This window comes from Melanaphis sacchari, unplaced genomic scaffold (genome assembly GCF_002803265.2).
Source record: "Melanaphis sacchari strain LSU unplaced genomic scaffold, SCAv2.0 Contig24_pilon_pilon, whole genome shotgun sequence".
Lineage (NCBI taxonomy): Eukaryota > Metazoa > Arthropoda > Insecta > Hemiptera > Aphididae > Melanaphis > Melanaphis sacchari.
The window spans coordinates 1,430,911-1,448,649 of NW_020271125.1; the positions used below are offsets into that span (position 1 = coordinate 1,430,911).

Genomic DNA, 17,739 nt, shown 5'->3' on the forward strand with positions numbered 1-17,739 from the left:
ATTTAGTGATTATACTGTGTCAATATATTTTCATTTAAAATAGTTTTCTAGAATTAAAATTATAATCCTCAAAGACATTAAATATATTTATCGATACCAATAAATAGATTTTATACAATAGATATTTAAAAAAAATCATATTCAATTGAATAAATATTATTACGAGTATATAAGTAAGATAATTGATTACATTTTTAAATCAAAACTTCACAACGGAACAATGGATTTCATAATATTGGTTTTTAGTCGTTTCAACACATAACAAATTAAATGGCCAATAGAAAAATATTTAAATTATCAATGAAAGTTGATTTCGTTGAAAAAATATTATAATGCCTATCTAGAAAGGTCGATGGACGACGGCACGGTGTAATGAAAAAAAACACATAAAAATGTTCCGTATATACTTCTTGTTTTATAGGTTTTCTTGAGTTCATTTGAAATAATAATAATAATAATAAAAAAAAAAAAAAACACTATTTCAGCTAAGGCTACTACGGGTAAATAGAGATTTGTGCGCGCGTGTTTGTGCAAGACGTGGTCGATGGGTAGGTGGAGAGTTTCCAACGGCGGGACCGATGCCAGAAATAGATTACAGTTTATACGCGCAGGTGGCCTCTGCACGATAATGAACACCGCACTTTATTCTTCTGCGCGATTCTGTGGCTGCGAAGAAATGTATAAAATAATGGAAAATAACCCTTTACGCCTTATTTGCAGCATAATGAAAACATATGGAAATATATAAAGTATTTTAAAGCGTGAAAAAAAAATCAAGGAAGTATTGCAATTGACAGAAATAATCACGGTCATTATAATACAGATTGCAGAGCAGGCGTAATATAAACTATAAAAAAAAAAAAATACTGTTTAAATTGGAAATAGGTCAGAAATATTCCAGGAAAAATTGTGTCTGGTTGTTATTGATCTCCTTCTTCTTATTCTTCTTCTCCAGCTTTTACGGTCCTTGAAGAACTTTCGCTGCCTCTACTACTTTTTTCCGACTTTCTCTATCAATGCTGTCTTTTATAGTTAAACCCTGGGTGCACTTGTTTAAATCTTCCTTAACCCTATCTATTTAGCACTGTCTAGGTCGACCCCTAGATTTTTTTCATTGATTTTTCCTTCAAGAGCTTTCTTTAGGGTTCCATTGGACCACCATACATGGCCTTCCCACTTAATTCGTTTACTCATAAGGTACTCGTTGATACCAGATTTTTAATCAAACTGCATTATATATTTATAAAAAACACAGACATACACACGCAATGTACGAGGACTATATTTTTAGATTATGGTAAAATTATGCTTATGCGTAACAACGATTGTCCTGTAGGTTGATTGACGTCAGCGTATGCATGCTCAGAAAAAAATATATCAATATCAGTGTCCAACATGAATGGTAAAAATGCCGTGCAATTTGATGGTTAATTATATTCTTTGTTTTAGTACTGCGTGGAGTCGTAGCTATTTAAACGGTAATAATATTTTATGACTTTTTATTGGTGGTTATTAATTATTGTAAAATATAGATAAGTTTTAAAAACATTTTTTACTTTATAGAATACATAAATAATTGTTGAATAAAATAATATTTACTATCTTTTAATATAAATACTATTTATATCATATTTGGTTTTAACTAAAATAATATAAATCCATGATATTTCCATTAGATATTAATTATAAGAATTTCTTTCTAAAAAAAAAAAAAAAAAATATATAAACAATTATAATAATTTGAAAGCTTATAAATTCTAATTGAATTGTCGGAAAGGATAAAAAAAATTGCTTTTATTAGATGTTGAATTGATTATGCATATACATTTAATATTATTAATAATTTGAAACAACATTTTCTTCTCAACAATTAACTTACATGACGTAAAGATTGTCTGTTTTTAATTTTTGTTTGATAAAATGTAGAAGATAATAATAATTTTTATCTCAAAAACATTAAGATAAAAATTGGTAATGCAAATAATTTTATTAAAATACCATCAGTTTCAATGGAAAATGATTATTTTGTATTACTTTATTTGACGTTATTTTGTTTAAGTTTTTATTCTCTTATTATTTAGGATAATTAGAATTAAATTTAATTTAATAATACAAATTAATGTCATGAATTACTAGCTGCCACCAATAAAATATACAACAACATTCTAAGGGTTTTTATCGATTTTCAATATTTATAAGTTATTTTTATATTAAAAATGTGCTAAAAATGTCATTGCAATTAACTAAAATGACATAATTGAATGATGTCAAATATTTTTTCGCATAATTCATGAATAATAAACAATTGTTAATAATTTTAAATTTAAATAATTTAATACTATAAAAACTTTTACAATGTCTATAAAAATTATTAATAACAATAGAAAACTAGTTTTCAAAACAAATTTTTTTTATTTATTAAATTAACTATTTATTTTTTTTTTAATTTTAATATTATTTTAGAAAAAAATACATTATTTTCTCGCAATTTGAATAATCAAAGTTTTAATAAAATGGTTTAAAATGAAAATATAAAAGTAATGTAAACAATTTAAAGTCAATTAATTAAAAAAAAAAAAAAAGACTAATTTTATAATATCATAATTTATATGCTAATTATTACATCGTTTGTGCACTTTCTTGTCGTATCACTATGTATATATTTTTTATAAATTCAAAATATTTTTCAGCCAATTATATCATCTATTAGATCACTTTTAAAAAAAAATTATATATATCTATATTGTAGACTATCTTCATTCTTATATTTTTTATAAAGTAATATTTTATATCATAAAAACCTTGGCATTATATTATGTGTTAATGTAAAATAATAAAATCTAAATAAAAAAAAAACAATTAATAGGTATAATAATTATTCAGATGACGCCTCCGGTATGCTATCATCTTGTATATTATTATTAAAATAATGTAGGAATTTTTATTTTTGTACCAAAACATTTTTTCTAAATCGTTGTGTATGGTAATAGCAATATTCGTTTTAAATAGTTTTTTTTTTTTTGCCTTGTGGTCCTGTTTATCGAACTCTAATGATTTGGGATATGGGGTGCTATCCATATCTTCTCAAAGTAATTATCTGGTCTACTGAAACTCGCATGCGATATTATGGTCATGGCGTTAATACTTCTTTAGAGTTGGTTTAAGTACTTAAGCGCCACTGAACACATACATAAACACACACACACTTTCACGTGCACACATGCGCATTTTCAGATAAATTTATATATTATATTTATATGTTATGTATACATACAGAGTGCAAAACAACAAATACAACATTCTTTCATTAATCACAAGGCGGTTTTGTTTGAATTCGCTTGTATACGATCACCGGGGTCGATCATTAAAATTCGATGCGCAATGTCGACTCTCCACTCTGCCGCTATTTTCCCAATCCTCTACCCATTCTTGACGGCTGCCTGAAATTTATGGTAATCGGCTTACGGACATGGCCACCGCTGCTCCCTATAACCCGATGCACCGGATCCTCATCCTCTTTTTCCTTCCCGCTCACCACGCCATACATCCGCCCACCATAGAACCTTCCATTATCCGCTTTCCCATTTATCTTTAGTCTATAGCTACTTTGGCTTATAAAACTCGACTGGTGCACTCTGTTACATTTACATACACACTTATGCGGGCAAAGAGGTTTACAATGTTCCCAAACGGCCTTAAGGCACACGAGTGGAGCAAGGGCACTGCCGATGATTTTCTATTAATTATAATGATGATTTGATAAGAGTTTATTAAATTCTAAGAATAATCAGAGTGCATAATATTATGAACATGTTTAATACACTTAGGTTTATTCTATTAATTAATGAAAATTTGTTTTGTAAGCAATTTAGTATTATATAAATCAAAATATAATTATAACTGCTTATAATACATATATTATAGTTGTTTGCACCTTATTCGTACTTATCCGGTACTAATTAATATAATACAGAATATACTGTCCTATTGCAAAAAAGCCACTTTCATTAAAATGTTATTGAATTATACGTTAGTTATATTGAAGTGATAAGAACTTACCTCAAAAATGATCTATTCAAGAATTGAAATTATGTACTCTCTAAAAAAATAATTATTATCAAGTGATCCATATATAATACAAATTATTTTGAATTCTATACATTTAACTTTTTTTATATATATATATATAAATTTTACTCAATTTTAAGTTGTATTTATTGGTTCAAATATTAAATTGTCTTCAATATTAAATATTAGCAATATTATTATGAATATTTTAAGTCTATTTAATATAAATAATTGTATTTTAAACATAATTGTATTAAAATTTAAATTCATTGAATTGATTTTTGTTCCTAGATTATCTTTGACAGTAAGTCATCGAGCAATTTCTAAACAATAAGTATCTTGCCAAAACTGTCAGATTTGTTAAACAAATCCTCATTAAAATAATAAGCTTATAGTCCTATTTAACTTAGAAGATCGAGGGCTTTTTCTGAGATAATCTACAATAGTTTAAATAGCGTTCTTAACTTCAAACAAGATAGACACATTCATTTTACACACATAGATTAATAGAAAAAATTCAAATCCTCAAGCATATATAACTAAAAATGTATTATTATTATTATCTTTGTATTAAGATATGTGAAAAAAAAAACGAATAAAAAGTATATTAAACTATAAAATATTAAGGTATTATGTAATCATTAACTTTGAAAGCTACCATTAAAGTGACATTTTTTTTTCGAATTATTGTTTTGGTAAAAATCCTTGTTCGTCATTTTCTTTTAAAATGTTGATAAAGATGTCTATATTTTAAGGCTTTGTTAATTGTTGAGTGTAAAGTTTCATTAAAGTTTAATATATTTTTTTTTTTTTACGAGTATATATATTTATATTATATTCTATTTAAAACTCAATAAAAATTTTCTAAATACCCCAAAAAATAATTTTTTTTATAAAAATATATATAAAGATAAATTATATGTTGGCTTTGTTTCAGCTAAGGGAAATTTGAGAAATAAAATTCTTAAACATGACAAATAATCTTCATAGTTTAAAATTTACAATTTTTTTTTTTTTTTGTTTGGTTTTTTATGAAATTGTAAACAAAACGTAAAATTACTAAAACAAAGTAAGCGTCGTGTTTTTGAAATAATGTCACTCAGTCGTGCTTCCTTAACTAAAAAATTACTACATGAATGAATATTATTTACACTAAAAAAGTTCCAAAATGAGTGCTTGTAGGCTAAAATAACGACATAAAGGGCTTTAATGTGTTTTAACAATTGCAATAGAATATTACCGCTGTAACTACTAGTAATAAGAAATAGTACGTTGGTAGCACAAGCAAAATGGTAAAGAGTTCATGCAAGTGGAAAAATAAAGAGATGGTTCTCCACCCTCCTATTGATCTTGGGAAACATTGCGGCAAGAAACATCATTAGAGTAACGGTTAAAAGATCTTAGTGAAAATATTGTAAGGAAAAAAAGATATAACGAGTTGAAAAAAAATGGTGGTATTTCATCTGTCTTAAATTTCCGTCTGTGAATAGATTTTTGAGATTTTTTTTTATATATATATATATATATATTATTTAGAACTCGATTGCCTTATGAAGATTTTGGGTTTCTGCAGTTCTAATTGTTTCCAAATACGAATTGAATCTTATGTTATATTTCTTTTATAAATCAGATTGAAAAAATTAATAGGTTTCTGTATAATAATATATTAACGCAAATATTACTTCGTATTACTATGACTCTCCTACCTTTTAATTACTTGTATTTCTTTTCTTTTTTTTTTTTATGTTCTAAGAACCATAGGTGTTTTTAAAACTTAATAAAATGTTATACTGTTTTATAACTTGTATTTGTTATATTAATTTTGTAGCTGAAGAATAAAATAGAAACAATTTTAATTCAACCAAGAAGACTTTTTTATATAGTGATTATCTATTCAGCTTTTAGCTCTAAATAAATAGTTGTGGACACTGACTTTAATTTGTTTTTCAATTGACAAACTCACTCTGAGTGGTATCATTAATTGCGTTACTTTTTCACAACAAAACGTGACAATTTGAAGTATGGTAAATCTCGATTAAGATTTAAATAATTGAAAAATCGTGAACACCTTTTTTTTATTTTTTTTTATTTTTCTATTAAAATAGTCTTTATCACAATTACGAATAGTTAATTGTATAATTGTTACAATTTAACTACTCATGTCATTTTTGAAAACACTCACATACATGTTTGACCCTTTTATCTGTCTCTTAACCATGTACAACGAATTTAATGACTTGTCTTATCTCATTATTACTTCCAGAGCGTACTCACCCCATTTCCACTCTTCCCCGTGTAACTTTAATCTTGTTACTTTCACGAAATTTGAGCTTCTCGAGCGTTTTAAATTAACACAATTGTTTGTATATCACGTCCACGATACGAACGTGACGCATTGTGTCGACGGAAAATAGTGGCCTTGCCGCTGGTACAAAAAAAAAAAAAAAAAAAATGAAAAATTGCTGTAAACGCGTCAGCTTTTTATACTCCCAAGCCAAGCCAAAATTAATCGTCATTTTGTCTGTCAATTAGAACAAATCATCATTTTAGCGATTATTGATCAAGAAAAGTGCGTTCACAAAGTTTTCTTGATTACCATCATTGATAAAGTAAAATTACCTGAAACTCTACAATGAGACGAGTACAATACACTTAAAACGATGTCAATAAATAATATTGAAAATTGGTGATAATTGCATTTGTGTTGTATTTTATAGTTTTAGTTTTTAATATATCATTTTCATTGTGTTAAATTATCATTTTTAATGTTCGTTTCAATATTTTGATTTAATTTGTGAAAAATTAATGACTATACATTTATTTACAATACCTTAATTTGTGCATTTTGTCATTGAAATCTTAAAAAAAAAAATGTTTTATTATTAGACGTTTGCACAAAAAATTATTTAGAGATACTGAAACGGGTTTAAATAACTACTCACATTCAATTTAATTTTTAAAATAAAAAAAATATTTATATACCTCAGCTAAAATTTCTAACAAAAGATCGTTTACACCTCCTACGATTCTCATATCAACAAACAACCATTCGATATTTTTGTCCTTCACACCAGAACACTATTACACTAGGTAAAATAAGATATTTTGGACGTAAGCCGACTACATTCTAAAAAAAAATCTACTATTGCTACTTTTTCATATTTTATTTTTTCTTCAAGCTGATGTCTAGTCATTCAGGATATACGGTTTCGGTGGAATTCGAGTTCCTGTTAGATATTCTCTGTTTGTCGACAGCAATGTGACAGTTTACGAACTACACACCAAAATATAATTGACCTTGATAAAAAAACGTAGAATTTTCAACAGGAAGTAATTTAAAAATCAAGATTATTTTATTGTTAATTAATTTATCATACTAATTGTCAACACGAGGTGAAGTATTTGCAAAAACGTAGAAGATAGCATATTTATTGTTTTTAATTTATTAATTTCTCATATTATACTTATTACAGTTAAAACAATTTTTTCAAATTAAATACACATGCTTGTGTTATATTTAGTGTATAATAAAGAATCAAGATAAAATTATTATAATACAAATGTATTGTTATTACTAAAATAAAATATTCTTGCTATAAATAGATTTAAAACATATTTAATTATAAAAATAACGATAATTAAAATGTATCAATATGTGATATCAGTACTTAATAAGTATATACTAGTTTTTATAGTCAATGATATAATAAATATTGTGATTACACCACACATCTTGTATATATACACAATAGTATTTACAACCGTGATCCGTATAAAGTCTAATTACGAAATTATGATATAGTATTATTGAAGAACTAATTTGTAATTTTTGCGTAGTATATTTAAAAATTTCTAATTTTTAATTCAAAGTTTTCGGTATCTTTCTGATGTATTTCTCAATTTACATACTTTAATTTTTTTTTAAGCTATAATTACTTTGTTTAATTAAAGGTACGACTTTATTCGTTTGTCATTGGTCATTAACTGATAGCTAACTAGAAACCATGTTAGAAATCTAACAACACATAAATATAATTTATCGGTAAAATTAGTTAAGTAATATTTAAAAACACTTTTTACATAGTATATCTGGTCATGTAATCGTATTTAAATTACGGCACAACGATCGCGAATGTTTAATGGTTTTATAATTGATATAAAATCTATAATATATTACATACACGTTAAGTTAAGTGATATGATGCATACAAATACAGTATACATATTTAAATCAGACCCAAACTGTTTTTTTGTTTTTCTGTATCACAAGAGCATGACGAGGAACTTTAATTAATTAGCGCATCTGTCATGCTTTACTAGATGACCGGGAAATATGTTTCATCCAGATGACTTAAATTGTATATGATTCCCGATCTCATCTTAAATTAATTACCTGATGGTTGTTCTTGAGTTAAACTTGGTCACGTAACCAAAGTTATCAAGCTAGGTGTAAAGATATTATATTATATTATATTATAGTGTGTTTTAAGCCTAAAGTGTTGTCGAAAGTGCAACGGGTAATAGAAAAAACTTTGTTCATAAATGTGAAATATTGGTGTGTATGAAATAATTTCGAAACAAATGAAAATCGAAGACGAATTTATTATCTTGTCTATATATTATCCAACATAATATTTAACGATAAAAATTGTTATCTTCCATCAGATTTCTATGTGGACTTACATTGTTGATGTCCGAGAAAACAATTAAAAACCTAAATATTTTTTTATCAAAATTTAAAATTTTTTTTAGCACCGGCTGTTACCCATAATAGTCCAATATATTTTATAATTTATTTATTTATTAAGAGAAAATACTAAACATCAAATTTATTAAAATTAGTTATAAATATGGATATTAAAATACGTATTTACTCATAGTTTACAAAACGTATTATTTAAGTTTATTGGCATAATCAACAATTTTAGACAAAATATGATATGATTGAGAGTATTTTTGTATGGTTAACAATATTTTAATTGGAACTAGTAAATCGATAATAATATAATACATTTGACAAGATATTTTAAAAATTTTAAGAAATATCGCTCAATTACATAATTATTATAAATAATATATAAATGCCCAGATAAATACAAATAATTAATTTATACTAACTATACTGGTTGATTTTCTTTTTTTATCATTAAGCATTCAATATTTTGAAATCTATTCATGGTTTTATTAATACTTTAATAAATAAAATAATTTTTATTTTAAGTTTTTAATTTTTAAATGACGACTTAATTTTTAAATTTATATTTTTAAGCAGAAATATTTTCAGAGTATTTCAATACATAAAAATCGAAATTCAGACGAGTTGTTTTTATGTCATACGCATTTAAAGTTTGGCAAACAGAGTATTAAAAAAACATTTTACGATCAGCCCCATAACTCTGAACTTCACTAACTAATACTATAAACACTCATGACTCATAAATTAATCGTCCGAATTTCGATTTCATATTTATCAAAATTCTCCAACAAATATTTCGCTTTGGAATATAAATTTAAAAATGTACATTCAAAATAGTAATAACTTAAATAATATTATGATAAAAACAATTTTTAATTTACGTATCCATTGACCTCTCACCAATACTCTATGTATTCCCAATGTTAGAAGGTACCCGCTGCTTATAATATTATATTATTATTATTATTATACTTATTACATATTATATTTAATTTAAAATTAGACTTGTATAGAAGATTGGGTTTACAGTTGTGATAAATTCGTGATGGAACGCATACAAAAACGTGTGTGTATTTATCAATTTATCATTATCATACAAAAATTGGATATGCCATACGTTTGAGCACTTCTGAAAATTATTCATTATACACCGATTTTTTTGTTAACAATAATTATTAAATTATTAAATATTTCACAAACAATAAACTATTTTGAATACATCAAATTTATTTTTTTTCTGCTATTAAATTTTTGTTTTTTTACATACATATCATAACTTTCACGTAAAGAAACGCTACCCTATATAAATAATCGCTGTATCATTTATTTAGATTTAGAATTTTTTGATTATGTTTGAAACTATATAGTTCGTTGAAAATATTTAACAATAATTGTATTCACAGAATAGTTGTGAACTCTATTTTAAAGAGATACATTAAAACTAAATAATTACACTAAACATACTTGAATTATATTTCGTGAAAAAAAAAATGTCATTCATAACATTTTCATGTATGAGATAAGCAACCTGTAAATACAAACCATTATCAAAATAAATGTATGTAGAGTATGAGCTCTGAAAAAAATATACCTAATTACATGTAATACCAGTAATGTCGAAAAATAATAAATTTGAGCGTTTTCAAACATTTTCATGTCATAATGAACATATTTTCATTATTTTATAAATACATTATATTATATAAAGTATATTGTTTTACGTATCATTTAAGAATTGTATTTTACCCGTTGCCATCACGGAAAAGATACTTAGTAGTCGTTAAGTGTACGCCACCGTCGTCGCACGCGCGTTAAGTGTTATTGGCGACAGGGCGAATTATCATTACCGTCACCCACCACAGGGTAGCTCGATAGAACGGACGAGGAATGAAAATGGAGGCGATTTGTAGTGCGGTTGTTTACCATCAACAAATAATAACAAAGAAGCCTTAGGAAAAACGCACTTAGGCACGTTCACACCTGTTCACACTAACGAAGAGCGCATGCAATACCTGTTGGACTTACGCTGGTCTATTTCGTAGTATAGTCTCAAGTGGTGGTGGTGGATAGGAATGAGCATGACGATAATGGAAGTGAGGGTGAAAAAAATTAAAAGAAACAATGTGAATGAGCGAGAACAGGAGAAGGAAAAAAAATGTATTAAAGTAAAAAAGCATTAATTGAGGTCGTAGTGCAAGTTGAGTGTACTCGTATACAACTATAGAGTGTATAGAGGGTATCTTTTGTTAGCGATCATCGGGATGGGATGGAGATAGGTGTCGGAAATTGGAACACTCCATTAAATAAGTATAAAAAGACTACGAGCCACTAGCAAAAACTCTTTCCGGTACCTTGTCGCATGCACCTAATAATATAATTACTTTATTAGACTGTTTTTATTTCAATGCACGTATAGTATAATATGTACATACAAACAAAATGTTCATACCTTAAAAGTTTTCAGCCTTGGGATCTGAAAGATTTAAGCTATACGTAGTAAACTGTTACGAAAGAACAAAGAACATTTTATCTATTATTCATAATCTCATTTATACAAAACATTTACTTAACCCTCTCTGTTTGTACAACTTTCTTAAAGTTTACTGGTAATTACATTACGTTTAAAACGTTAAACATAAATTACCTAGAATATAGGTGTAAGCGTGTGTAGATATTTTAGGTATAAGTTAATAAAGATAGCTTATAAAACGCATCCCTACATCCGGCTATAGTATACTTTAAGGTTGGTCGCTCATACGGGTGGTGGCTTTCGAGACAAAGGCCCCCGAAATTTTATAGATGGATAATCGTTTAAATAAATTATTAACGCTATAGTAAACACGTATTCATACGTTCTTGGGCAATATTATTAATTCACATACATAGTTTAATGATATTATATTCAAATTTAATATTATAATATATATTATTTGCATCTGTAACGATTTTATTTAGTTCACATATTATACGATTATATCAAATTATACTAAAAGATATTGCATTTATTTTATTATCATTAAAAAGACAATAATTTCGATCACGATGCTTACAAATTAAATGCATGCAGTAAATTCGACTTGGGAATTGGGATTAATTATTTTTCATTTGCATAATTTAGCTAATATATAATATTAAATTTACATTAAAATAGGTATGTTTGAAAAAACGATTTTTCATAGCAGTCATAATAGAATAAACAAAATATTTTAACTGCTTTATAAACTTAAAATAAAATGATCAAAATCATATTTTACTGTGTATTAGTTAAAAGTAAAATAATTTGCAAATTTAAAAATGTTTCGTGTAAAGAAATTGGATTTACAAAAAAAAAATCTAACATTTTTGATATTACAATATTACATGAGTCAATAACTTGAATTTTTTTAGCAGAAACTATTATATTTAAATTTTGGCATCCATTGACTGCATACGTGAAAATTTAAAGAATAGAAATTATTTTTGAGTTGCCATCATGTAAATCTTACTCATGTAATTCTCACTTGTAAAAATATGGTATTTTTTATCATATATTTGCACCAAATTATTTTAAACTTTATTAGTAATAAGTAATAACTCATAAATTATGAAATATTCTTGGTTATTTTTTAGACATAATAAATCTGACATATTATTTTATAAATTCTACAATTATGAAATTAATTTTTTAAAGATATTTCATGAATAAAATAATCTAGTTTTTTTAACAAAATTTTGTACTTAAATCCAATTATTATATGTACTTTCTAAATACTTATTACTGGCATTGTTATTTTATGGGTTTCGTATCATTTATTTAAATGTATTTATAAAATATTTCAGATTGAAGACGATTTAGCAACATATGTTGGCGCCGGTTCCAAGGTGAAAGACATGACAGCAGTAAATACTGTAAGTATTGTAATTACTCTCTATAATATATTATTTATGCAGACATTATTTATTTTTTCGTTTGTTCTAAATTGATATTTTAAATACGTTGAAGTGTATGACTTAAACATAAAAAACCATTCAAATGTTGATCGTTGTAAACAATATACTATTTAACAAAGCGTTCACATTTGTTAAAATTCTACGAAACAGTTTTTTATAGTATGTTTAGGTACATAAAAAATTAATTTTCAAAAGTTTTTGAATTTTTATTGATCATTATAAAATTTAAAAATAAAAAAAATCAACCTTAACAATGCCAAATTTACTCATTATTTCAATCAAATTAGCAATGTTAGTTTTACAGCATCGCTATAAAATTAGAGAAACTAACAGCACTGAGTCAGTGCACATTTAGGGTACCCTAGGAATGTAATTGGATATAAACTTTGCGGGAACTACAGTGACGTTATAAATATTAATATTGTGCATTCAAGTCATACCATAAAATAAGAATGTAATTTCTACGAGGATTGTTAAAAAAAAAAAGGTTGTTGAGGTGCTTTTTATGTGAAAAAAAATGTAGTAAAATCAGAAAATGGCTGAATTTGATCCCGGACTGCGTACTTTTTCATTCTACTAAAGAGCTTAATAAAAATAAATAAATACATAAGAAATCCTAACCGTTATATGTAAGTACGCCATTAGTCCAGGAATTTTAAAAAAAGTTTTTTTTTTAAATTGGTCAATTGAGTTAATGCGTGGTTTGAATATCATGCATATTTTATATGTGGGATAGAGGCGGTATTGATTTTATAATTAGCTATATTTTTTTAATTATAATTTAAAACAAATTTTAGATCAAAATAAGAGATCTAAATGTTACATATAAGTAGGTATATAGTCTGTTTCACTGATAATCTTCAAATAATTATGAGTGATTTAATATATTTATTTATGTACCAAACCAGAATATTAAATCATAGAAACATGTCAAATCGAAGGTAATTTTTTATTTTTTTGTTCAATTAATAATAATTTATTATTATCAAATATTTTATAATCACACTAAAAATACAAAAAAAGAGTTTAATTTTTAAATAAACCATAATAGTGATATACTCTGTAGTATGTTGTACTATAATTTACGTCAAAATAGATTACTCGGGAAATTAAACTTGTCCAATTCGCCTATGCTCCAAGCCATTGGATTAAAAGATTCAGCCAATCGTTGTAAAAACGCTATCCCTTAAAATATTTACTATTTTGCCAGATTTTAGATAAAATGTTTTTTTTTCAATTTTTAATATATTTTTTAAAATCAATAACAACTTGTTATTTGTTTGTAAAGCTAAATAGTTATAGTTGTACTATTTATTTTTATTACAAATAAATCAATCACAAACAGTTTCAACTAAAAATAGAAAAAAACAAAAATGTGAATGTTTATGATGTTTAACATCAAACAATTTACGAAACTCTTTGTGAACGTTGAATAGTATTATTATCATTTTGTATATTATTTTAAATTTACTGTTTTAAATTTACTGTCATAAAAATATATTTTAAGAAGTTAAAAATTAATGTTAACAACTAGAACAAAAAAATAAAAATAAAAAATTATACTACCTAATATTTAAGACTTTTTTTTTTTACAAAAAGTGATTCAACATGAAACTAAATTTATTTATATGTCTTAAAATACTTATGTTAAAACAATTACATTTTTTTTTTGTATATAGTATTGAACGATAGTATAGAATAAAATATATTTAATATTTTAATTTTAATCATTGAAAATTAAACATAAAATTAGAATTTCTAATATTGATATCTGTTCATTACACAATAAATGATTTAAAATTAAAAATTATATAGAAAAATAAATATTTTAAATTCACCCTGTTAATTTTATATTTTTTATTTTTGTGTCAATAAAATAGTTTTATATTTCAAACTGTTGAATAAAATTGATTATTGTCTTTAATATAGTTTTTATTATAATTCCATTGAATTTAACTTGCCGTTTTTTTTTTTTTTTTTATAAATATTTTATGACTAAACATTCTTTCTACAAATACTTTAATAAAACAAAATTTTAATATTATGAATTTGTATTAAAATAAATTATAAGCGTGAGAAAGTTTTAATATTTTTACCATTTAAAAGAAAAATATTTAATATTTATGATAAAATAGTTGTAAATACTGTGGCACTGGGCATATATATATTTTAGTTTAATATATTATTTATATAATATGTATAATCACTGGTACCTTATTATTTTATCCGCGTGTATTCAAACAAACTCATTTATGAAATTTTAAGGTTATAAAACAAACTGAATATTTCAATAAATCAAATACTACACAGAACCAACAACGCAGTTATTTTATTTTATAAGTTACGAATTTAATATAACCCTGTGCCCGTTCTGAAGACCATGCGGCCCACTCGATATCGCGGCCTACACGATGCATGCTTCAAAGAATGCCGCTTTTTTCATTATTCAAACACCTTCGGGAGTTCATTTTTTAATATTATGCTAACACAAATAACGGCGCATCCATTTACCGAAAATTAGCAGCTCGTCAAATTCCTCGAGCCGCGAGAAGGGAGTGATGTCGTCGTTATAATAGAAAATACCCGACATACTTTCATCATTATTAAATATCTCGAAATCACCTCGAGCGAAGAGAAAGCAGCAGCAAAATTGTCTTTATTAATTTTTATATAACGCGTCACTTAATATTATTGTTTTTTTCTCTACTCATACCTACCCTTACGTTTCATAAAAAAAAAAAAAAAACTAATAACTATAATATTAAGTAAAAAACACTACGCTTCTGAATTTTTAAACTCTACGCTGTGTACATATTACATTTAATATAAATATATAGGTACATTATATATAGAAGATATGAACCACACTATACACTATATGCTATACTTTCGACATTTTTTGCACTCCGGTGCAGTATATATATTATGTATAGTGTGCACATAATAACAACATCTCCGGTGGTAGTTGACACTTAATTTACGAAGGATAATTTCCTTTTCTTTTTCGCTCCACTCTTCTTATTACCATAATAATAATATCATCATCGCGCGGACGCCGGACGGTGCACGATGCAGCGTGCTTTCTCCATTATTGTCGGGGGTGAACAATATATACATAAATATAAATATATATATATATATATATATATATGTGTGTGTGTGTGTGTTTAAAATATGTATACATAAATATATATATATAGACATAGAGAAGAGTCGAAAATAACACAATTACCTAACGTGAAACAATGGCTCACCGCCGCCGGCGGTGGCGGTGATGACGGTACGGAACGATATGGGTGGAAGGGTTCGCTTCGTTGGGGCAGCGGTGGGACAAAGCTCTAGATTGCTTTTTTATCACTCTATATACACGCACAATATACAGCGCACCCTGTGGAGGATCATCCCTGCCACCACCACTACCACCATCCCTCCGTGGTATATTATGTTTTGCAAGTGCGTGGGTGTGTGTACGAACTGGCGTGCTTTTGTACGCTGATGGCTAGAGGGTTGGTGGCAATGGACCGATTTATAGGGAAAACGGTGAAAATCAATCGTCGGATTTTTGTATTATCCACCGCAATTGTCGAAATGCGCGTTTTGGTGGTGTGTGTTTGTGTGTGAATGTATGTTTGGAAGGGAATAAGGATGCAGTGAAATGAAAAATGGAAAAAAAAGAAAAAAAACAGTAACAAACAATAATAAATAAAATAATTCCACAGTGTATATATTCCGTCATTTTTAAACTGGGAACTTGCATCCGCCACTCTGTCTCGGTTTCACATTTCCGTTTTTTACTGAAAAATATGTTCACCATTCGTCTCCGTACACTACGTACATAGTAGTGTTAAGATACCTATGTGTGTTGGTTCTACAACTTTTTTTTTTCGTATTATAAGTTATACCAAACATGATATAAAAAAAAAAAAAAAACCGGTAGATTTTCGTAATCAATACCCACTAAAACTTTGATGAATTTTTGGAGAAGAAAAAAGATCGCGATCGATATGTATTTACAATTTTTAAAATTAGATAATTACACATAACATTATGTTCAATCATTTTTAACATTATAAATTTTAAAATGTGATCTTTTTTAAATTTCTTGATGTATTTTTATTGGGCTTTTAATTATCATTATTTATATTTTTTCATAATAAATCCCACTACGATCGGTTGTTTAATAAACACTGGTTTTTCCAATCTTATATTCCAAAAACATTTATCCATTATTGCCGATTAACTTATCATTTTTACCATCATCTTTTAAATTACAATAGATCTGTAATTGCTATGATATAATTTATAAGTATTTAAAAACTGGATCAAAGTAAATAATATTCATCATTTAGTAAATTTGACTTTTCGTTAACGAGTTAATTATCATTATTTTAGGCATTATGTCTATATAACACATTTTCAATGTACCAACACACCTATAAAAACCTAACGATTGATCGAAATATAAATGTAATACAGCGCACAACAAAGGAAAATTCAATATATACCTATACTCTATTGTATTCTAACTATTCAATAACTCTACATACAAGTGCGTTTTATACTCAAGTGTATTTTTTTTTTTTTAATTATGCAAAACAAATAATTGTGTTCGTCAATGACGGAAAAAATGAACAAAGCAAAATACGGTTACTATTTATTAATAATATTATTGTTGAATTAATAACGGGGACATTATTTTCACGTAATTTAATAATTTCTCGACCATTATAATATTTAAAATGTACACTCACAAATACACACACACACACACACACACACACACACACACACACACACACATATTTATAAATTGTGTATTTACTTTAAAACACGAACCACACACGCATTCAAGTGAGGCGTTCAAAAAATTATGTTTAAAATGTTATCTAGTGGCAAAATAGGATCGTGAACAGAGATATATTTAAACGAATTATTGTAAAAGTAATAAAAGTGGAATAAAGTTATATACTTAAATATTATAATTATTATATTTTAATATTTAATAATACTTATTCATTTTTAATAAAATTACACGACGCGTAATT

The 17,739-nt window shown here is 26.2% G+C and overlaps 1 protein-coding gene across 1 annotated transcript in view; it reads left to right on the forward strand.

The window, feature by feature from the left end:
• LOC112594951 (serine-rich adhesin for platelets) overlaps positions 1-17,739 on the forward strand; it is a 236,069-nt gene that overhangs the window by 15,584 nt on the left and 202,746 nt on the right. Inside the window, 1 exon segment of the mRNA XM_025339980.1 lies at positions 12,584-12,652. Coding sequence (XP_025195765.1) covers positions 12,635-12,652 — 18 coding nt within the window. The 5' untranslated portion in view covers positions 12,584-12,634.